The sequence below is a fragment of the Penicillium cataractarum genome (assembly GCF_028827025.1).
Source record: "Penicillium cataractarum strain IBT 29864 chromosome Unknown utg000001l, whole genome shotgun sequence".
Classification (NCBI taxonomy): Eukaryota; Fungi; Ascomycota; class Eurotiomycetes; order Eurotiales; family Aspergillaceae; genus Penicillium; species Penicillium cataractarum.
This window is the reverse complement of record NW_026622737.1, coordinates 2,211,664-2,235,109: the sequence shown is the minus strand read 5'-3', so window position 1 is coordinate 2,235,109 and position 23,446 is coordinate 2,211,664. Positions and strand designations below refer to the sequence as shown.

At 45.1% G+C, this 23,446-nt stretch overlaps 2 protein-coding genes across 2 annotated transcripts; both read right to left on the bottom strand.

Annotated features, from left to right (window-relative positions):
* Positions 1 to 13,462: 13,462 nt before the first annotated feature.
* On the bottom strand, positions 13,463 to 16,506 carry N7496_000775 (uncharacterized protein; the record flags this gene model as incomplete). The annotated part of the gene is made up of 9 exons (XM_056693706.1): positions 13,463 to 13,956; positions 14,024 to 14,103; positions 14,154 to 14,236; positions 14,297 to 14,726; positions 14,786 to 15,073; positions 15,132 to 15,355; positions 15,410 to 15,798; positions 15,855 to 16,257; positions 16,321 to 16,506. 9 exons carry the CDS (start codon positions 16,504 to 16,506, stop codon positions 13,463 to 13,465), a joined length of 2,577 nt encoding a protein of 858 aa, XP_056560435.1.
* A 4,747-nt stretch (positions 16,507 to 21,253) lies between these two features.
* N7496_000774 (FAD-binding oxidoreductase) lies at positions 21,254 to 23,054 on the bottom strand (the record flags this gene model as incomplete). The annotated part of the gene is given in 5 exon segments (XM_056693705.1): positions 21,254 to 21,320; positions 21,340 to 22,168; positions 22,273 to 22,319; positions 22,373 to 22,726; positions 22,792 to 23,054. The coding sequence occupies 5 exon segments, from the start codon at positions 23,052 to 23,054 to the stop codon at positions 21,254 to 21,256; spliced, it is 1,560 nt and encodes a 519-aa protein (XP_056560434.1).
* Between the last annotated feature and the right edge of the window lie 392 nt (positions 23,055 to 23,446).

Below are 23,446 nucleotides of genomic sequence, written 5' to 3'. Positions count from 1 at the left end.
CATTTTCTCATGCCAGGATTTACTCGAGTGGCGTCAAAACTGACAAGATATAGCTTTCAACGCCTCTCTTGTGATATTGGGCGTTTTATTCATCCAGCAGAACCCGCTATACTCCATGAGGCTTCGAGATTCCGATGATCTAAGACCATCTCTCGATACTGCTATGTCGATTCTTCGAGGGCTGGATAGCGGCAATAGCACAATCATGCGATGCCGAGATATTCTCGCAAGATTGATCACTAACATTGATACAAGAGGTGTGCTTAAATCTGACCTACAGTAAAAGGAAAAGAATATAGCGGCTAACAGTATCTAACAGCAAATGCCGCCGAGCTAGCCTCCCCTGCAATTTCAGGGTCACCATCGAGTGAGTGGGCATGGCAACTCATGGACTCGACCCTGTTCAATTCCGATGCTTCTTTGGGCTTTGCCCCGGCAATTCCTAATGATACCGCTTCTTTCTTTCTTCCATCGAACTTTTAGCAGCTGATGACTCGACCCTATTGACCTCGACTACTCGGTCGTTTGATCATGCGTCCTCTCGTTTACACCTGCATAGATTGCTCTGCAGGTTTGATGGTTCTTTCCAGGACCGACGCTGTTCTTTGTCTTGTAGACCTATTTAGGTCTTTCTCTTCTTCTTTGCCTTCTTCTTCTCTAGATCATCTTCATCATAGTCTAGATAGAGACATTGACTCAGATTCCCCCTTCTTTTCTGCTTCCTCTACGTAGGTGTCGATGAAACCATCAGCAGCGATGCCTGGATGAGCGTTTATTCGATGAAATTTCAATTCAATCTTCAATAATGATTTACGGGTCCACATCGACCGAATGTTACAAATCAATCGATTGAATTTGCTATATGCGCCTATATACACAGGATTTTGTCCGCCGGGTGGGGCTTTCCTGTTTGGGCTGCCGCCGCTTTAATGAGGGCGATCAGGCTCAGGCTCACTGAGTAAACGTCAGCACATGCTCATGCTCAGTGATCTCGTCAGTTTAGTCATGTGATCGCTCGGTGGCCAATCATGAATAGTTAGTTAACTAACTAACGTAATTCCCGGCCGATCTGGCCACCCGGCCGTCCTGGCCACCCCATCCAAAATCGCGTCTTTCCATCAACCTACCTAATTTAACCAACTACCATGCCACCAATTCGCGCTGAATCTTCGCAGAAATCTACCAATCAAGAGGGCAAGATCCTATTAGCGCTTTCCGATTTAAAAGATGGCCGCGTCAAATCTATCCGCGCAGCGGCTATCCTATACGCAGTACCACGGTCAACACTACAGACGCGTCTTCATGGCCAACTACCTCGCGTTGATATACGCCTAACAGGCCATAAATTGACCCAATTAGAAGAGGATTCACTTACTGAATGGATACTCTCTATGGATTCGCGTGGAGCAGCGCCTAGGCCTGCTACCGTACGAGATATGGCTAATATCCTACTGGCTGCGCGTGGTAACTAGCCACTAACTACCGTTGGAAAGAATTAGCTATTAACCTTCATCAACCGCCGCCCTGAGCTTCGTACACGCTTCTCGCGAAGATACGATTACTAAAGAGCCCTAAACGAAGATCCGAAATCGATTCGGCAGTGGTTCGCGACCGTATAAAGTGTGATTGACGAGAACGGTATACAACCAGAGGATATCTACAACTTTGATGAGATAGGCTTTGTAATGGGCCTTATATCTTCGCAGAAAGTAGTCACAAGGGCTGAATACTACGGTCGGAGATCTCTTCTATAACTAGGAAATCGTGAATAGGTTACTGCGATCGAAGCAATCTGCTTAGATAGCTATTCGCTACCGCTATGTATTATCTTTAAAGGTAAAGTAGCTATTAAAGGATAGTTTAACGAAAACCTACCGAAAGACTAGCGAATCGAGGTCTCAAAGAATGGCTAGACTACCGATGAGATTAGTCTACGCTAGTTACAAAAGCACTTTATCCTATATACGAATTCGCGTGTACGTAGGCGATTTCGACTATTGATTCTTGATAGCCATAGTAGCCATCTTATACCCTAATTCGACTAAACCTGCACAGAAAACGATATTATACCTCTTTATATGCCTACGTATTCATCGTATCTATTACAACCACTAGATATTAGGTGTTTTACAGTGGTTAAGCGCGCGTACGGTCGCTTCGTTAGTGATCTTGCGCGTAGAGGATATAACTATATCGATAAGCACGATTTCTTAGTGGATTACTAGCGCGCACGGCTCGAAGCGTTCTAATTAACTAATCCTACTATTAAACATAACTTCGTAGCTAGTGGTTTAGTACCATTAGACCCCGAGAGAGTGCTTAACAAGCTTAATATCTCTCTACGTACTCCGTCGCCACTAAGTAGCCGGCTAATTAGCAGATGTCGGACTCTAGGCGGTGACCATAAAGTCGTGGTTATACACACAAGACGATAGTGTGCATAAGGATTGGTAAATACTCAATATAGTGTCTGAATACACGGTTATGAGTCTATCGGTCGTGCGCACTTCTATGAAGGAGAAGTACCACGATTATGGAAGAGTACCACTGATCTAGAAGAGAGATCACAAAGGATGATAAACTTAATTCAATTTAACTAGGTAACATAGCAGTATTTATATCACAAGAAACATAGCAAAAGGTCACATGATAAATCAACAGAATCAGAGTGTTGAGAGTCTCTTGCTTAGGTAGGCAATCATATGCGAGATCGTTGAGGATCAATCTGTTAGATCTTTATAGAAGAAGATCTATATGTAGAGAGGGGTTATATGAGTGGGTCCTTCATCATGTGACCCCACAACATCCACATGTTGACACACCCCCTCAGTTCTCGATGTGTGATAAGAATAAGAGCAAAGTGAGAACTGAATGAGAGAAGAGAGAATGACTAGCTAGGAGGTGGTATCTCCATGCCCAGTTGTTTGATGAATTCGACATGCTTCTGCCTAGGTAGGCACTTAGTAAGACCGTCTGCGGGCATGTCGGTGGTTTTGACCCATTGGACAGATAGGCGCTTTGCCTGCACCTCTTGACGAATCCATAGGCGGTTGATATCCACGTGACGAAGTTTGGTCTGAAAGACTGATTTCTCGCGATTTAATAGGTCAACGGTTTGCTTGTTATCGCAATTCAACACTTCTTGCTGTTCAGTGTTGAATTCGATGAATTCGAATAGGCGTTTAACCCAGTATAGCTGCTTAGCTGCGTGTGAGACAGCTAGCAATTCAGCCTCTGTGGTAGATGTGGTGATCGTCTTCTGCCTGCGAGATTTCCACTCGATTGGACCACCAAACAATGAGAAGATGAAACCTTCTGATGACTTCCTATCAAGATGATCGGCAAAGCTTGCATCGGACGAAGCAGTGAAGATCTGGCAATCTGATTGGCTGCCACCAAAGCAGATAGCTAGGTCTTTCGTCCCGTATAGGTAGGAAATCAGGTGGTCAACAGCAGCTAGGTGCTTCTCATCGCAGCGTGTGAGAGATTTAGCTAGTAGCTGATTGGCGAAAGCGGTGTCTGGTCTAGTCCACACAGCAGGGAAAAGGGTCGAACCACACTTCTGCTGGTATAGTTTAACGGTTGATTGGTTGATTTGACCAGTGATCGGATCAAGACGTTGATTGCTGACTAGTGGTGTATTAGGCGGTTTCCTGCCTAGGAGGTTAAATTTAGCAGCGATCTTCTCAATGTAGGCTGATTGGTTTAGCCAGGTCTTTCGTCGCTGTCGGTCGCGTATAATTCGAATACCGATGAATTGGGTAAGTTCACCACAGTCCTTCATCTCAAAGCGCTGTGAGAGAAGTTGCTTTATCTGGTGAGCGTGTAATCTCTCACTTCGATGGTAGGCGGCCAGGAAATCGTCAACAAACACCATAATAACCATGCGATTATCAGTGTAAAGCGCAGGGTCTTCAGGACAGCTTTTGAAGCCTAGTGAGAGAAGCATCTCTTTCACGTCGTCTTCCCATCTCTTACCAGCGATTCGAAGACCATATACTGCCTTATGTAGGCGTAGGACCATTGACTTTCGTCCTAGTCCTGGTGGGTATCGGCAGTACACTTCCTCTTTGAGATCACTGTTTAGGAAAGCGTTGACGGCATCCATCTGAAAGGTCTCTAGGTCAAAATGCGTGATGATTGCTATAAGCGTGCGAAAGGTCCTAGCAGCAAGCGTACTAGTACGTGGGTCTTCTAGTTCGTCTGGTGTCTGTGTATCTCCGCGTACGCATAGACGCGCTTTGAAGCGTGTGAGGTATCCTGATTCGTCAGATTTATAGGCAAAGACCCATCTCATTGGTATGAGCTGGTGGCGTGGGCAATCCGATTGGTTTAGACCTTTGCAATTCGATTGGTGTGTAAAGCTGATGAGGTCTTTGTTGATAGGTTCGAATGCATGCATGTCCAGAAGCTTATTGAATTCGATTCGCATAGCTTGTCGGAATTGGCTTTCGAAAGGATGACTAGCTAATTGGTGGTAGCTAGGTGGTGGCGGAGGAATTGATGAGATCGCAATCTTTGGTTGTTGATGTTGATTGGATGAGAAAGCTTGGATATAGGTTGTGAGGGATACGTGAGGGCGTTTTCTCTCACTTTCGTTATCGGTGTCAGAGTCAGAACGTGGGCGTTTAGTTGGTATATGAAGAGGTTCATATCCAGAAGGGTCGAAGTTTGTGTTGTCAATTAAGACGAAAGGGACTATATCCTCTGGTTCTGATTGGCTAGAACTCATCGATTCGTCTGATTTCGGTTCAAGCGGCGGTGTGATTGGTTGATCTCCGAGGATTTCGTCTGTTGGTATGGGTGTGGCATGATCGATATTGATAGTAGGACTACTACTACTTCCACCCCCGAGATCTTGCTGCACCGGTTGGTTGAGGTTGAATGGGATATCTATATTTTCGAGGATTTGATTGATCTCCTCCTCGTCAAGGGTATCAATCTGTTGAGATAGATTGGTTTCCTCATAGATTTGAATGCGTTGGTTGGGTAGCGAAGGATTGTAGGATTCTTCCTCGTTGAATTGGACGTCTCGTGCACGAATTACACGTCGTTTGGTAGGTATCCAGATGCGCCAGATGTTATAGGCTTCATAACCTACTAGATAGCCGATAGCAGCACGTGGTGCTAGCTTAGCTAGTCTAGGTAGCTTAGTAATGCGTACATAAGCTTTACATCCAAAGATTCGAATGTGTGAGAGATCTGGCTTTGCCTGTAGCCAATGTGGTGCGTTTTCACCGAGGTAGGTAGCAAGCGCTTCGTGTGGAGATTGCCAGTTTAGTGTGCGGTGAGGTAGGCGGTTTTGAATATAGACGGCAGTTCTAGCTGCTTCATGCCAGAGATAGCTTGGTAGGTTTGAATCGATAATCATCTGCCTAGCCATCTTTGAAATCAATGCGCCATAACGCTCAGCGTAGCCGTTTTGGTCAGGTTGGTAGGGCGGTGTGGTTTCTAGATAGATACCACGTGATTGTGCTTCTTGATCGAAGAATTCAGATAGAGATCTCTCGTCATCTGAATGGATAGTGAGGACGCGTAGGTTGAATTGGTGTTGTACGAAATCGATCTGGTCGCAGAGAGATTGGGTCGAATCGGTCTTGGTAGATAGATCTTCTGCCAGTTGGTATTTAGTGATAGGGTCCACAGAGTGAGATAGGTAGGTCGTTCTGCCTAAGGATGGTTCGAAGTGTATAAGATCCCAATGCAGAGATTCGAAAGGGCGATTGTACTGCATAGGTCGTCGAGAGATTTGACGATGCGAATTAGCTAGTTTGCATGTCTCGCAGTGGTTGATAGGCGAAGATATATCTTTGATGGTGATGCCTGATGAGTGCTCTGGTAGATGAGATAGGACGTCCTTGCTAACGTGTCCTAGTCGTCTATGCCATAGGTCGACTGTCCCATCTAGCTGCTTCTTGGTGTGTGAAGAAGATAGGGCAACCTTGCTGAATTGCTCAGTGATAGGTGTAACTTGATCGTGTGAGACAGAAGTAAGAGATAAGTGAGAGGTCGGTGAAACATGAGCGTGGTTGGCAGTAGGTCGGTCAGTGGTTGAATTGTCCCATCGAATTAGGTAGATGCCTGATTTCGCGTTAAGCTTGCAGATAGGTCTTCCGTCCTTCTCTTCTAGTAGGCAATCCTTGCCATTCAGATAGATGCCTGCGCTAGCAGCTCTCTCTGCAGAGATTAGGTTGATGTGGAATCCAGGACAATAGGCAACTTGTTTCAAAGGGAAAGTGGTTCCATCTAGAGATTCTGATGGTTTGACGGACAGTTCACCATAACCAAGGATAGTGGTTTCGGTGTTTCCAACCATGACAGAGGACACAACGGGCCTATAGTTTGACAGTAGGTCCCTATTATTCGTGACATGAATTGATGCTCCGGTATCATAGCACCAGGTGTCGTTCTTCTTGGTAGGAATCCTGATTGTGCTCATCGCAACACCATCTTCCTCTCGAAAGAGAGTCTTAACCTGTTGTTTTGGTATATAGGTAGAGAAAGCGTCTCTAGTAGTCGAATTAGTCGAATTAGTCGAATTGGTCGAATTGGTCGAATTGGTCGAATTGGTCGAATTGGTCGAATTAGTCGAATTGGTTGAATTAGCCGGTTGGTAACGTCGAATTGCACGTTGATAGGCTATCTTGAATCCTCTAGATTCATCGCATCGCTTTTCAAATCGCTCTTGGACCTCTGGGTCAGGTTGCCACCCCCTAGGTCTTGCCTTAGGATTCACATAGCGACACGTCTCAAAATCGTGGTTACCAGAGTTAGGTATACCCCCACAGGGGCACTTCCTTCTTCTGGTTGATTGTGTAGGTCCTTCTTCGTCTGATTCGTCAGGTTGACGTCCTTGGTAGGTCGTATGTGCGATAGGTCGTCTTCTACCACTGCTGATTGGTGTGGTAGGTGGTCGGTATTGATCGACGAATTGATTAACCAGTTCGGTCAGGGTAGGTCTCTTTAGACCCTGTAGGATTGTATTGTACCAGAAGGTGTAGAAGCCCTGGTCACTAGGTTGGATAGTCTCTAGGAAATCGTATACTGGCGAGAGAGGTTCTTGGAAGTAGGCAATTCGTGCTTTCTCGCCTTCTGATTGGTTGATTATCCACTTCTGACCCCATGTAGGTAGTTGAGACAGTTTGGTTGGTGGAGCTTGTCGTTTTAGCTCATCCCAATCGCGTAGGATTTGACGATTCTTCGATTGGTCGGATAGGGCAAAGGTAGCACGTAGTTTCACTATAGCTTCGTGTGCTGATAGGCCATTGACGATTTGACGTCCTTCTGGTGTGAGAGAGGATCGAATACCTTGCTTGAGAGATTCAATGGATCGTAGGTAGCGAAAGTAGTCTGATCTTGACGATTCGTATTCACTTAGTAGTATCTTATAGATAGCTAATTGGTCAGACGTAAGGTCGATGAGCCTGAGTGGCTGTTCAGGAAGATTAGATGTGTATGTGTTGGTAGGGTTTCTGATCACATCAGATATCTGTGGTTTAACTGGTTCCTGAGGCGGGGTAATCGGTGCGGATTGGTCCGGATCGGCATATTTCCACACATTATTAGCTAGTGCGTGGTCTTTGACCGCAGTGATCCATGGAACCCAGTGTGCGTGAGATTTTAGTGGGTAGTGAAGCCAGGTGGCTTGTTGCGTGGTTGAATCCATCGCTTCTGTGTGGGAAGTGAAGCGATGTGAGAGTAAAGTAAAAGAAGATTGAATTGAATTGGTTAAATGTTTAGAGCAGAGGCGTCGGGCTCATAACTGTCGGACTCTAGGCGGTGACCATAAAGTCGTGGTTATACACACAAGACGATAGTGTGCATAAGGATTGGTAAATACTCAATATAGTGTCTGAATACACGGTTATGAGTCTATCGGTCGTGCGCACTTCTATGAAGGAGAAGTACCACGATTATGGAAGAGTACCACTGATCTAGAAGAGAGATCACAAAGGATGATAAACTTAATTCAATTTAACTAGGTAACATAGCAGTATTTATATCACAAGAAACATAGCAAAAGGTCACATGATAAATCAACAGAATCAGAGTGTTGAGAGTCTCTTGCTTAGGTAGGCAATCATATGCGAGATCGTTGAGGATCAATCTGTTAGATCTTTATAGAAGAAGATCTATATGTAGAGAGGGGTTATATGAGTGGGTCCTTCATCATGTGATCCCACAACATCCACATGTTGACAGCAGATCTAGCGAATTCACACTATAAACGCCTAGAACCGCCGCTTAGCTATTTAAGTAAGCTTCTATGTTAAAAGATCTACTAAAACGGCGGTCAAATAGCCCTCCGAGCCTATCAAAAGAAATCTTAGACTAGATGATTAAGGGGTTCTAGCTAGCGCTATATAGCGGTGCTTTACTAGCAGAGGATAATACGAATCTGCGTATAGCGAGTGAGAAGATGTCAACATGTGGATGTTGTGGGGTCACATGACGAAGGACCCACTCATATAACCCCTCTCTATATATAGATCTTCTTCTGTAAAGATCTAACAGATTGATCCTCAACGATCTCGCATATGATTGCCTACCTAAGCAAGAGACTCTTAACACTCTGATTCTGTTGATTTATCATATAATCTTTTGCTATGTTTCTTGTGATATAAATACTGCTATGTTACCTAGTTAAATCGAATCAAGTTTATTATCCTTTATGATCTCTCTTCTAGATTGGTGGTACTCTTCCACAATCGTGGTACTTCTCCTCCTTCATAGAAGTGCGCACGACCGATAGACTCATAACCGTGTATTCAGACACTACGTTGAGTATTTACCCTTATGCACACTATCGTCTTGTGTGTATAACCACGACTTTATGGTCACCGCCTAGAGTCCGACAGAAGATAATTAAAAAGCGTAATCGGTCAACTAGGAGGATACCCTACGCAGAGGGTCTAACCATTAAAGAGGCTATATAGCTAGCTGAGTAGTTAAACTAGCTAGAGGAAGATGATATGGTAGATTCGCATACAGAGGTTGAATTGCCTAGTCAGCTAATTATGCCAGCAAAGAGGGCACTACCTAGGTATAGTGGGTGTAGGGAGATTGGTCACAGGATTAATGTATGTAAAAATCGCTATATTTAGTGGAATTAATGGGTGTTGGTTGAGATAATCGATTTTGGAATGTTATAATGGGGTTAGGTGGCCAGGACGGCCGGGTGGCCAGATCGGCCGGGAATTACGTTAACGTAGTTCCCGCCCGTCCGGATTACCCGCCCGTCCGGATCACCACCTCTAGAATCGCGTATTCCTACCTACCTACCAACTTCAACCACCTACCATGACACCAATTCGCCCTGAATCCCGGCAGAAAGCTACTAGTTAAGAGGGCAAGATCTTATTAGCCCTTTCCGATTTGAAAGAGGGACGTATTAATTTAATTCGCGTAGCAGTAAAGCTATACGAGCTACCGTACACTACCCTTCATGCGCGTACTAAAGGTCGAATCTCACGCGTGGATAAGCGCCTAACTGGCTATAAATTAACCTAATTAGAAGAGGATTCGCTTACTTAATGGATACTCTCTATGGATTCGCGTGGTGTATCCCCTAGACCGGCTACTATAGGAGAAATAGCTAATATCCTACTAGCCGCGCGCGGTAATTATCCTTCTCCTACTGTTGGCAAGAATTGGCCGTCGTCCTTTATTAAACGCCGCGATAAGCTTTAATCTCGTTTCTCTCGAAGATACGACTACTAAAGAGCCCTAAACAAAGATCCGAAATCGATTCGGTAGTGGTTCGCGACCGTACAGAGTGTGATTAATGAGAACGGTATATAACTAGAGGATATCTATAACTTTAATGAGATAGGCTTTACAATGGGCCTTATATCTTCGTAGAAAGTAGTCACAAGAGCTGAATACTACGGTCGGAGATCTCTTCTATAACTAGGAAATCGTGAATAGGTTACTGCGATCGAAGTAATCTACGTAGATAGCTATTCACTTCCGCTATGTATAATCTTTAAAGGTAAAGTAGCTATTATAGGATAGTTTAACGAAAACCTACCGAAAGACTAGCGAATCGAAGTCTTAAAGAATAGCTAGACTACCGATGAGATTAGCCTACGCTGGCTAGAAAAGCACTTTATCCCACACACGAATTCGCGCGTACGTGGGCGATTTTGACTATTAATTCTTGATAGCTATGGTAGCTATCTTACACCCCAATTCGACCGAATCTGCGTAGAAAACGATATTATACCGCTTTATATACCTACGTATTTATCGTATCTACTATAGCCACTAGATGTTAGGTATTTTACAGTGCTAAAGCGCGCGTACGGTCGCTTCGTGAGCGATCTTACGCGTAGAGGATATAACTATATCGACAAGCACGATTTCTTAGTGGATTACTAGCACGCGCGGCTCGAAGCGTTCTAATCAACTAATCCTACTATTAAAAATAGCTTCGTAGCTAGTGGTCTAGTACCATTAGACCCCGAGAGAGTGCTTAGTAAGCTTAATATCTCTCTACGAACTCCGACACCACTAAGTAGCCGGCTAAGCAGCAGATCTAGCGAATTCACACCACAAACGCCTAGAACCGCTACTCAGCTATTTAAGCAAGCTTCTATGTTAAAAGATCTACTAAAACGGCGGTCAAATAGCCCTCCGAGCCCATCAAAAGAGATCCTAGACTAGATAATCAAGGGGTTCCAGCTAGCGCTACATAGCGGTGCTTTACTAGCAGAGGATAATACGAATCTACGTATAGCGAGTGAGAAGATGGTCAAGAAGCGCAATCGGTTAACTAGGAGGATACCTTGCGCAGAGGGTTTAACCATTGAAGAGGCTATACAGCTAGCTGAGCAGCTAAACCAGCTAGAGGAAGATGATGGGGTAGATTCGCATGCAGAGGTTGAATTACCTAGTCAGCTAATTATGCCAGCAAAGAGGGCACCACCTAGGTGTAGTGGGTGCAGGGAGATTGGCCACAGGATTAATGTATGTAAAAATCGCTATATCTAATTAAATTGATGGATGTTGGTTAAGATAATCGATTTTGAAATATTCTAATGGGTGTAGGTGATCCGGACGGGCGGGAACTACGTTACTCAGAGTCGGTTACTGCTTACTCACCAACACTCATTGTCCAGTCACCAAGCTGTCTTCTTTTCTTTCAGCCCATATTAGACTATACCCAAAAAGGATATGCCCCACAGGGCCATCTATTCTGTGATAACTAGCGCGTTAACGACACTTGTGAGGCCATCCCCTTCTGGAGGTCTCCGTTTCTTCAAAAAACTGCGTCATTCGCCCCCAGCCAGACAAAAGTGAGGTGGACCATCATGTTCAGTATTATGCAGTTAATGGCCTTTGCTCTATCGTGTATTGGGTCCTATGATTTAAAATATAAAAGGAGACTTGGTCCCACCTCCATCGTCCCATCAAAAACAATATTCGCTCATTGCCTGCACCTAAAACCAACTCCTTCTCAAAGACTACCTCTTTAGCTTGAGCTAGAAATCAATATCTGGTTATAGGCGGAAAGGCCTTTTTCTCCAACCGTAATGAGAAAGCCAAAGAACGGCGTCATCTTATAGATTTCGGGATTTGAAATTTGTGCAATAGGATTGTCAGCGATAAATGTCCGTATCGCCCTTGAGGTGTCTTCTACCCTCCTTTTTCACCTTAAAGAATTTTTCAATGCTACTTGAATATCAGAGAGGAGAAATTAATATTAAGGCTTCCCTTTGAAATCTTTTATAATCTTTCGCAATTAGGCCCTGTATATTAACCAGCCTTCTTCCTACACGACATTTCATCCCACCACCTTCCGACCTCACTATTACGTGCTGAAAAAGTAATGGCCTCCCTGCAATTCTTCATGCGCACGACTTAATTAATTCTGTCGTCCAAGTCCAACGCGGACGCTGCAATCATCAGCCCTACAGGCCCGGGCATCTCTCAATATTCCCTATGAACAAGACGCATTCGGCTGATGTTCAGTGCAAGTCTATCCCAACTGTGACGATTCATATGTGTGGGTGCTTGATGCCTGGTTTGATGCCTGCTGCTGAAGGCATCCCTCATGTTTTAGATCGTCTCTCGTTCTCTCACCAACTCTCCTGCTTTCCTTCCACACTTAGTTGCTTCGTTGAATGCTACTACGTTGGTTGATGTCTGTCTCTTAGTATCTGGCCGTAACACCAACCTTTATTCATGTCTATGCATCCCAAGGCGAATATATGTATATGAACCTCAGGCCTTCTTCTATGCGTATGGCCCGTTTATCACCCGTTTTCAGTCCGACAGCGGCCTTGAAATCGTGCTGCATGCCTATGAGGATTATCGGCATATATATCTTTTTCCGAACGTGAGACTGACTTATGTGAATGCACATCTTTTAAACAACTGGGCGATAACTATAACTAAGCTGGACACTCATTAAGCCCATTGCTCGGAGAAGGCATACCCTACTGTCCTACTTATAAGGACTGTTAAATCTACAAAAGGCTGTATCAACAATTGGGGGTTCTTGACATACTATGATTGCACTCCACGATATATGATGCCTCCATCCATTGCCTGGTGAACTTCACAGTGGCTGCTTACTTCTCCTCTAAAACTTCACACAAACATTATGGTTTCCGCGTGCATGAATGGCATTATAACCGCCAATACACGACTGACCGTGGTCGTCGATTATGTCTATTTCCTTCCCAGCATGCCCCACACTCCGGTCCACACTCCGGCCACTCCAAGCAGCCACTTCTCTCAACAGAAGCATAGAGATCGCTGGTCGAACCGGGAAGCATCCACAACGCCTACTAAGAACGGCCGCCGTGACGACAATATATGTGCCGATCAGTATGAGAGTGAGAATAAAACTCAGCATTGGAGGATGCCAAATTCGCAATATCTGATCCCACGCCACATTCTTCCGATACTGCTACACCGAATACTTCACAAGGGGTTGAATCCCAGACAGTGGTATCATAGATTTGGGATACACCGACCAGACCAAGACGGAGACGGCGGCCGATTTAAGCTGCCGACTTTTGCAGTGAATTGAGTAGTTTCTTGGTCCTTGAAACCTGTTATGCGCCAAGCAAACTCCATGCTTCTTACTTAGCGGGTTACCCTAGCAGCGGCCAAAGCTACTGCCAATGCAACTCGTAGTGGTAATATAACCAAGTTGGAACTAATTATAATAAAGTAGAGTGACGGGAGATCAGAGAATTTTGACGAGGAAAGGTGTATGTATCCTCAGGAATATTAATCTGAGCGAACTACACCCAAAAACATGACAAATACCGAAGGCGGGATGGATTTGGAATGATTCCTTCATAAACATAGTATCAAAAACATAAGGTTGTACGCTTCGGAACCAGTAGAATAACCTCTGTCGATTGCAATGAATGAACCACTGCTCAATTCATGATCTTCAATGAAGATAGTAATGAGCAAATACTCATTGATCACATTAACCAATATATCACGCGTCGATGAATTTAAATCCAGAACTCGCCGCCTCATTCGCACCATTGTTGACAAGCGACCCATCCCCATCCACAGTGATGTACAGTCTGTTGCTGACTGCCTGGATGGAGTACACACCCGCTGCTGCTCCAACCTTCTGGCGGATCACGAACGTCTCCCAAGATGACGCCGTGCTCCGGGTCGCAGAGAGTGTGTAGTTACCAGACTGGTCAGCCGTCACGAACTCTTTCGTGCTGATGAGCTGGAGCGTCCCGGCGTTGGGCACGAAGGAGCTATTGAACGTCGCAGCGCCACTGGTAGAGGTAGATGAGGCGATTAGGTTTGTGTTCGCGCTAGACGCGGCAACGTAATTTCCTGAGGATATGTCCTGTATGAGGAACTTTCCGTAGGGGTTAGACGGGAGGGTGTTGTTGCTACAGATTGGCGCCCCGGTTGGGTTAGGTCGAGTTCCGATGAAGAAGAGCTCGTTCGTGTATGTTTGCCCACTGCCTGTTAATTTTTTTTCACTCTGTTAGGACTAAATCTGAAAGTTCCACTGTTGGAAGAAGGATCATACCCCAAGAAGTTATGTTCGCACTCCACTGAGCTGCGACCTGTGGGTTTACGTTTGAGTACGCATCAATGATCACGGATTTCCTGCTCAAACGCATTAGAAAAGGTACATAAAAATCTTGGGCAAAAAATACCATTCATCACCAATGCTCGGGTCAACGAGTTCGACCATCGTATAGTTCCACACGTTCTTAACCCATTCGGCGTCGTACAGAATCTATAAACACCGTCATTAGCAGTCTGTTATTGCCCAACATGTAATGGAGGAGCTGCCCACCTCGTTTACAGGTTGAACTGGCAAGATTTGGATAGCTGCAATCTCGCTCTTCTCGCTTCCCCAGAACAACCACGCTCCGGATTGCCAATCCTCCACGTTGCCAATTGTGACCAAGTCCCTCAAGCCCTGCTCAGGATACGGATTGTTCGGGTCTGTCGAAGCTTGATCCGGATAGAGATGCCAGTACACCTGTACACTGTGCATCTCCGTCGCCAGCAGGAGCTTTGCATAATTTACCATGTCGTCCGAGAGTGTGACAGATGCCCAAAGAAGCGCGCCGTAGTATCCATTGATAGCTTCACCGCTCGATTCTTGGTCCCGGCTTCCCGCACCATTCGCGATTCCAGAAGCCCAAGAGTGTCCCGCGAACCAGTCTCGGCACCGAGTAATGGGGAAGTAAGGATCATTCACCGATGGGTTTACGATGTCCCTGCACATAACCAATCATTGAGTTCACAATCCATAAGGACTGTGTAAAGAAAGACATACCGTGCAAACCAGTTAATAAAGTCCCTGTGTTGATTCAACCAGCTCTGGTCGTACTTCGCAATGACTGCCGCGACAGCAAGGAAATATCCATAATGAAAGTGGTGGTCATTGTAGTATCCGTTCCCAAAATCGACCCACGAATTATTTGCGCCGGCCTTATTTATGACACCACCCCACGCGGTTTCGTATGCCGCCATGGTTGTCGCTGAGGTGTTGAACCACTGGGCGAAGGAAGCCTCGAGGTAATCGATAACCGGTAAGATCAGATCAGTACGTCCGAGGTTGTCACTGCATATATAATGAGCTTCATATTCTATCATATGAGAGAGATAGATCTCGTACGCACGCAATGACCGCTAACCGCGCAATCGCATTCATTGAACCACCCCAATAATAAAAGTCACCAGGGATTGGAGCATTTGCAGGATTAAGTTCTCCGATCTCGTATTCAAGACCCTGGAGAACAGCCGATGAACACGAAGAATCAAGCTCGCGTGGGGGATCCCATATTATTGATGTGAGGTTGTAGAGCAAATTCCATTCATTCCCAAGAGATGGATACATATATCCCTGTCCGCATCACTATTAGCACACGTCTAAACGACAAACTTAACGGAGCTTTACCTTCGTAGTCAAATAGGCGAGCGCTGTTATATCTGGGAAATTTCCTTTCTGCATTGCAAGCCGGTGGTGTGGCCAGGTTAGCATAAGGAGATCACTTCCATTCCCCACCGTGTTCCAGTGGAAGCTAAGTGTGCCTGTTGTGTTTGACAAGTCGTAGTTTTGCTCGACGGAGACTGGGTAGATCTCGTAATGCTTATCGAGAATCGTTTTATGTCCGGGATCCTCGAGTTTTACGAGTCGGAGGACACCCGTGAACACGCTCGACGCTGAGATCGTCCCAGCCGATCCGGCAAGAGAGCTCGCTGTGAGCGTGATCGAAGAGAGACTGTAAATAATGTAGGTCGAATTGCTAGTATCAGTCACAGTAAACTCCGTTCCGGTGGCAGTCACTGAATTATGTCTCATTCAGCTCGTATACAAATAAGAAATCGTAAATGGAACATACCATTTCCGCCATCCACGAGCGGCTTGCTGTTGAATGATTGGATCCCCCCATTCATCGGTGTTAACAATGGGGTCGACTGGTTAAACTGAAACGTAATGTATGGTGACCCCGGAACGCCATACACCGTCATGGAAGCGTCACTCTCGAAATACTCTAAGGTAACGGTTTGAGTATCCCATGCAGTCGCTTTATGATTACTGAACTCTCCCGAATGCTCAGTAAAACACACACGCCAATCTGTCTGCGTTGGCTGCTTAATAGATGCCCCGTCAAATTGGCGGTTTGTGCTGAAGCCAAACACAAACCCGTCCCCATCTAGGGCTGATTCGTACGGGAAGGGTCCCGCGGCAGTTGCGTTCCCTGGAGGAGCGGCATAAGGCGCCCACCACCCGTTTGTTGGGAACTAGGTACACATGCCTTAGTAAACGAGAGCTCTTGACGGGAGAAATAGAGTGAATTTACTTACTGGAGGCTCAAACCCCTCAAAGAATGAGTTCACGGGAGTAGCTGCACAGGTGATCTGACCACCAGTAATGCCACTAGGATTATCTGTTGCGATGGGACCCAACGAAGTCCGTTTATACAAGGTATGGATGCCGCTACTACCAGTAGCAGAGGCAACAGAAAAGAAAGTAAGGAGAACAGATCGCATTTTCGAAACAAGGGTGGGGAATCTCAATGCAGCAGGGAACTGAATGCCTGAGTGTCAGATAATTATCTACGAAAGAGGGACAAACTGCTTCATTATAAATATTGGCCACAGACACCACAGTATAGGTTTTAACAAGTCAAGACAACCTCTACGCGGAGTCTCGCGAGAGTCTCGCGAACCTGGTGTGATCTTAACTGGAGATGGATTGGTCATGAAATCCTTGAAAGGATTATTTTAAAATACCCACATTATTACGAAGGATCTTTAATCCCTGATTTTAAACCAGCTAGTGTTAAAATTCCCCACGCAGCGTGAAGAAATCGACCGCGGAATCTGGGGCTGGTACCTTACTGAATAAATAGAATCAGAGTCCACGGACAGAATACGTCGAAAAATACAAATGAGGGAACCTCCATTTAGTTCACTACAGGTGGCCTAGGGTTAAGTTCCACCCTAAGAGAAAAGTTAAATCTCGCATATTCTACTTCCAGTATAGTGTATAGAGGAGGCTATGCTAGGCGATTTTGTCGCTCCATACTATCGTCCACTATATGCTGCACATGGAGTGGTCGCTGCTATTGAAATTGCCGATACTTTTCCATTCCTCATCTTCAATTCTACATACGATCACAACATCCATTATGCACAGGTCTGAAACAATTTCGATGGCGTTAACTCCATAATCTATGGTTCATTGCCGAAACACTAAGGCCATCCGATAATCCGCGCCGCTGAAGAGGCGATACTCCGCGCCGCTGAAGAGGGGTTTCCTGCAGTTACTCCGAACAACATAACAGGATTATATGATCAAGGTAATAAACCCTTGGTATTATCGTTTGTGTACAAGCCAGCGAAGACAATTTATATGGAACTTCCGAGTCTGATCCATATTGTAATATTATCATCCCTAGATCTGATATACTTGTTTCTCAAATTGGCAAACATCGATATCGAACACGTTCTTTCCGAACACAAAATGAAAAAGTAGCTATATTATCTGGTGTGTCAGATCCTTCTCCTCCCTTTCTATAGTCCGTTAGCGAGGAGTTCTGTTGGTCAGGCATCTGTCACAACCCTGACCTATCCTCTTCCCCCTGTTTTTGTTCTCTCTTGCTCTTCTCTCTCTGCATTGCTCCTTACGATCATCTCCGCGCTGCTTCCTGTGAGCCTGGAGACTTGCTCTAGCATAATCTAGTAATATTCTATCAAGAATATGGCGTATTTCCAAGCTGTCCAGATAGCTACCAGCCCAACTCGGTTAGATTCCTGTCGCTACAGACACCTTCATGTCCCCCATTTTCTTATGTTAGACACCAACCACCAATACACTTATCTTTGATCCCATTCGCTCTGCCGCATACTAGTCTATACTGTTTTAGCTTGCTCTGACATATTTAAATATTATGAATCGATAGATGGCATACAGAATCAATTCCGCGTCTCGGTGTAAGCTAACCTCGTATGACCGACGGGCCCAATTGGCGCACGCAGAACCCCGTTCTTCCACGGCATTCCAGCAGCATGTCTTCCCTGCGCTGCAGCTCTCAGGGCAACATTTCATATGAATCTACAAAATTCCCTTGGAAGACTCTTAGGTCTGGAATGCCACGCCAAGGGTGCATACATTCTGCTCGGACCCGTGCTTAACATCCAACATGGACAACTAAGCGGACTCGGTTTTGAGGACCTGGTTTCGCCCACGCCGTCACGTCAAATAATAGAGGGGTCTGTATAGAAGCACGGTGATGACAAAGTCCTCAAATAGTGCCAGCAGTATCAATTGCTCCACAGGTCATTCTGGAATCCTCAACGATCCCTGAATTGGATGGTGTGAAAATGAATATTACACTACGTGGCTAATCATAGTTTAGGGTTATATCGTATCATGTTTCTGTTGCATCGAATTCCCCTGCATGTTGGATCTAGTGTTTCAGACCCGACGATTAAATTTGGAAATACTGATGCCGATCACTTCGACATGATGAGGTCGGCCCGTGTTACGTAGAAAAGAAAAAGCCGAACCCTAGTAATCCCGCCATTCTGTGTCATTATCATCCGGGGATGATGGCGGTGGGTCCGAGTCCTGAATATTTTCCCGTGTTCGCAGAGCTTGTATACAAGCCAGGCAAAAGGCGTCGTCGAGAAAGGAGTAGTAAATGCCTCGCGGAGTGTCGGGTGCAAGAATATATGGCCGAGGAGCTCATTTGTTAAGGGTTTCAGGGGTAGCTGATTTAGTTGATTCTACTGCAAACTTTATTGCCCGCAGGGTAGGTCAATTAAAAAGAAGGCGGTTGTATTAGCTAGAATAGAAAGGAATTGTCAGGAGGCACTAGAAGATATACTGTCTCGTGTGAATGAGCATATCTGATTTAGCTCGAAAATTCTCTTTCCAGAACTAGTAACGTCCCTTGTTTCTGCAATTTACCCCGCACCGAAAGCCTCGACGATCTGGAGATTTTCCCGCTAAGGGAGATTAATTCAGCAGCCACTCAATCTCCCGCATAGTTTAAGAACCTTGTAACTCATAATGGGGTTACAGCGAAAAAGAAGAAAGATATATCGGAGCTCAGAGGGCGTAAGCTTCGACGAGCGGCCAGAACATAGCTTAGATTGCAGATTGCTAGTAGATGGAAAGCGATTAATTGTATTATATATAGTAGAGCGTGATATGCCTAAGCGAGATGCGATTTGAGTGGGGTTCTCGTGTGATTCATAAACGTAAATAATAGCAGAGCGAATTGCTTCGGATAATTCAGCATTTCTAGTGCGATTGCCACTATTTACAGAGGTAAATGAGGGCGTGGTAATTGAGATGAGGTGGTTGAAAGAAGATGGGTGGTAGGCGGTGGGGTTCTACGACAGAGAGTGTCCACAGATATTTATTTGGCATCCAATGTATTCACTTCCCCCTAAAATACTCAGTCTTTCATTCATTACAATATTTCTGACTCGATATTTAGCAATCCATTGCTCGGGAAACAGGTACTGGGACTTCGGAAATGCTGACCACCATTTTTTGTCTCTCTGTTGATGAAGTTCGAATAAGCGACCGTAGAAAGAATTTCGCGTGTATTGAATTCCAATAGCTTATTCTTTAATCTGGCAGACAAGGAGCTCTAGTGTTAATAAAAGGTCCCTAAGTATATGGTTCTTCTTGTTTAGTTCAATGATAGCTATTGCTATATCATTTTCTCGTGTAAAAAATGCACTTTCCGTCGTATTTGTGAATAATCTATAAAAGCTGACTAGAGGGTGAGATGCAATCAGCATGAGTATATCTCGAGTATATTGAACTTCACTTATAGGGTTTCGTTCTCAATTGTTTTATAGATCATAGGTACCTATATAGATAAACGCTTAATTAGTTGCCCTACTTACGACTCGACAAAAGTATTAGGGCTGTTCTTATTTACTCCGTGCATGAAGTAATTATCTAAACATAGTTTGAAGTTTGTCAAAGACCGCATCAAGTTAAGGTATACGTCTCTATGATTTCTGAGGGTAAGGTAGAGAAATTTATACACTTCGTGACTATGCTTTAAAGATAAGAGTTTGGGAGATTCTAGTCTTAGTATAAAACACTATAGGATGTTTTCTATAGCGGATAATCGATTATATAATTCTAGTAGGAGCTTATTGTTGAGTCGAGTATGATTAAGAGATCTAAGAAGTAGTTAAACACTATACTATGCAGACTTAACGACTTGAGCGGTAAGATCTTTAGTATTGAACGGTTGAAAATTTTCTATCTGAAGTACGATTAGTGAGAGAAAGATAAATAGGTTAGTTAGTATTACACTTACTCTTACTCGGTTGAATATTTTGCATTATTTAGTATAACGGGTTAGTTTCTGAAGGATATTAGTGTAGGGAGAATTTGTTTAGATTTATATCTCTATTAAGAATAGGTAGTAATGACATTATGCCGTGGTCAGACCTAAGTTCCCGGGAACCTAGCAGAATATTATATCTGAACAGACTACTTTATTGGCTTAATAACCGCGTATATAAGATGACACCCTGAGGGATTCTTGGGAGCACGCTGACACTCCTAAGAGTAATTGTTTAGATATATGCAGATAGCAGACCTTAGGTTCCCGTTTGTATCCACTTAATATGGCGAAAATGGCATAACGTCAAAACCACAAAAGATCTTTAGCTAAGTAGTAGTGCCTGTAGAAGGGTATGTAAATTAATTTTCATAGAGACCTGCAAAGTGTCTAGTAAAATTGAAAGAAAATTCGTAGTCTATCTAGGAAATACAGTCCATCACATTTGCCCAAATCTAGCCAATGTATCGGGGAAAATGGAGAATACTCCTAGGAGCGTCAAGTAGATTGCCCAATTAAACAATGTGCACTGAATACACCCTGCCTGTAACAGGAAAGATCGCCAAATCAGTGGCAAATTTATGACGCCAGCTCTTTTTTGGTGGGATAGGAGATGTTATCTGAAAGGAAAAAGTTTAGATGGGAACCGAGCTAGCGTGTCGCGTTTTAGTTATTGAGCGTGCTGACTCCGGTCACTCCTCTCTGACTGAGCTTAGTAATCAAATCGGGATGCTCAGATCAGGTCGCTCAGGGGCGTGCTCAATTCTATTCAGTGAGCAAAAGCGGCGAGAGGGTGAGCACTAGAACGGAAGGAGGCCGCCAAGAGTTGCCAGACATTATTCGGTATATATGTACATTTTCAAGCCAAAATGAATACTATAAAAGGTCTTCCTACATCCGAGGCTTCGAGTTCAAGCTCAGTTCGCCGTATGGCCAAATTCCAGATTTGCCTGGGGACAGAATTCCCCTGGGATCCAAGAAATCCTTGAGTTTAGTGGTGAACTGTTTCAGAGCCCCGCCGTTAAAGTTGAAATGCGAAGCAACCTCATCCATATAATCAAGATGAGTACGGTATGCAGTATACCCCATCTCAGCTGCATCACGAATAACGTGACGCATGAGCTCATCAACCCTCTTAACCTCTTCGTCAGTGTAGATGATCAACTCGATACCAATCACATGTCTGGGGAACACATGGAAATCTGCGAAGAAGTCAAACTTGGAATCGACTGTTCGCTGCTTGGCTTTGAGATACCACTCGTACAGCTCTCGACCGGAAGGTGGGAATAGAGGAGAGTAGTCGATGTGACTGCCCGGCTTCTGGCGACTGTTGAGAATTTCCAGTGGTGCGAGTGTTGGAATACCACTGTGGGGAATTTCTTCTTCCTTGATGGTAGCGGTCGTAATAGACTCGCCCGGTTTTCCGGAGAACTCTCGCCAAGTCATAGTAGCCCCGGGGATGGCGTTGAATGCTCTGCGGGTAGTTTGGAGTAGTCCGGGAAGCAACTCAACCTGCGAGTACAGGGAGAAATATGCTCGCCAAAAACCCCACTTTTGCTCAACACGGATTCCATCGAGTACATCATATGGTACGCAGCTGTTTGGTTTCATGTATTCTTGCAGCTTCTCGTGTACACTTGGGACTCGCGATGTGAGCGCGATGCGAAAGATGTTGGCAATTGACGGGGAATTGAGTATGACGGAGCGACGCATCAAGTCTGATAGGATGCTCACAAGGGCCACGAGATCAGACTCTTGGGGCACATCGACTTCGACAGTGGCGTAGGCTTCCGGGGCGGGAATCATCTGGATGCCTATCTTTGTGACAATACCTAAAGAAGCCACGAGGAAAGTATATTAGCAATCCGATCGAGAATGGAATATTAAAATATAGTCGCTTCTGAACTCATTCTTTCCAAATTTAGTGAAAACATACCCAAGTTAGACTGGAAGAAGAGTCCATCCACGCTGGGACCAAAGCCGCTATAGATAGTTAGCAAAAGCAGAGCCCAAATATCCTGCGGAAAGCACTATACCCTTTATAAAGTGCAAACATCTGGCTGCCCTCCATCGCACCCATGCCAGTCCGCAGCAACTCGCCATTCGGCAAAACAACTTCCATACCACATTGTGCCTGAGCATGGTCTCCTAAAGGTGTATAGCCAAACCCACGATCCGTAGTATTTCCAAGAACGGAGCCCCAGCCAATGGCTGGTACGGATGGCCAGAGATTGAGACGCCGTCTTTGAATTTCTTCATATAGATCGAAGAAGGAGACGCCCGGCTCTACAATAGCGTAGCCGTACTCCTCATTGATTTCGACGATCGTGTTCATTCGATGCAGGTCCAGGACAACGGTTCCCTTAACGACTGGTGCAGAGCCCCCGTATCTATAAGGGTTTGTTAGTGAGAAAGGGCTGACGGAAGGATCCAATGTTCGTTTTTTAACACTTACCCGAGGTTTTTACCGCGAGAAACCGTCCACAGAGCGATGACATATTGATTCGCCAGTCGAACGATCTCACGAACTTCGTCGACATTCTTCGGACGCACGGCTCCACAGGGGTCATGGTTTGCGGGAGATGCAAAGGGGTCACCATAGGCTGTCGAGCCCAAAGGACCCTTCAATCCGCCCGAAGAAGGCTGACGAGAGACATTGGCTTCGCCAATAACTTGGGCAACGCTATCGAAAAACTCCTGCAACCTTTGCGTATCCATATTGGGGTCCAGCGTTGTATATGAACAAAGGTCAACTCTGAGCGAATCGACGTTCTTTCGCAACGGAGACTTGAATTTTGAATACTTCGAGACTACTGGAGATGGCTCCTTTAAACCACGATATCAATCTCTCTAGAAAGCCTCGGCATCATCAACCCCAGTTTCTTCTGTCGCATACTTCTCCATTTTGCGGGGAATGCCTCCCGGGGATACCGGGTAAGCGGGTATACGGGTGTGCGGGGAACCGGGTGTAAAGTGGAATTCTGGTACACACGCGTCTCGAATGACTGGAAGTTTAAGTTCCCCAAGAGACAGGGCCTAGCGCAAGCCAATTCTCTTTATAAACTGTTTAGTTCGGTGTTATCTTGAAAGAGGTCCTCCCACTGCAAAAT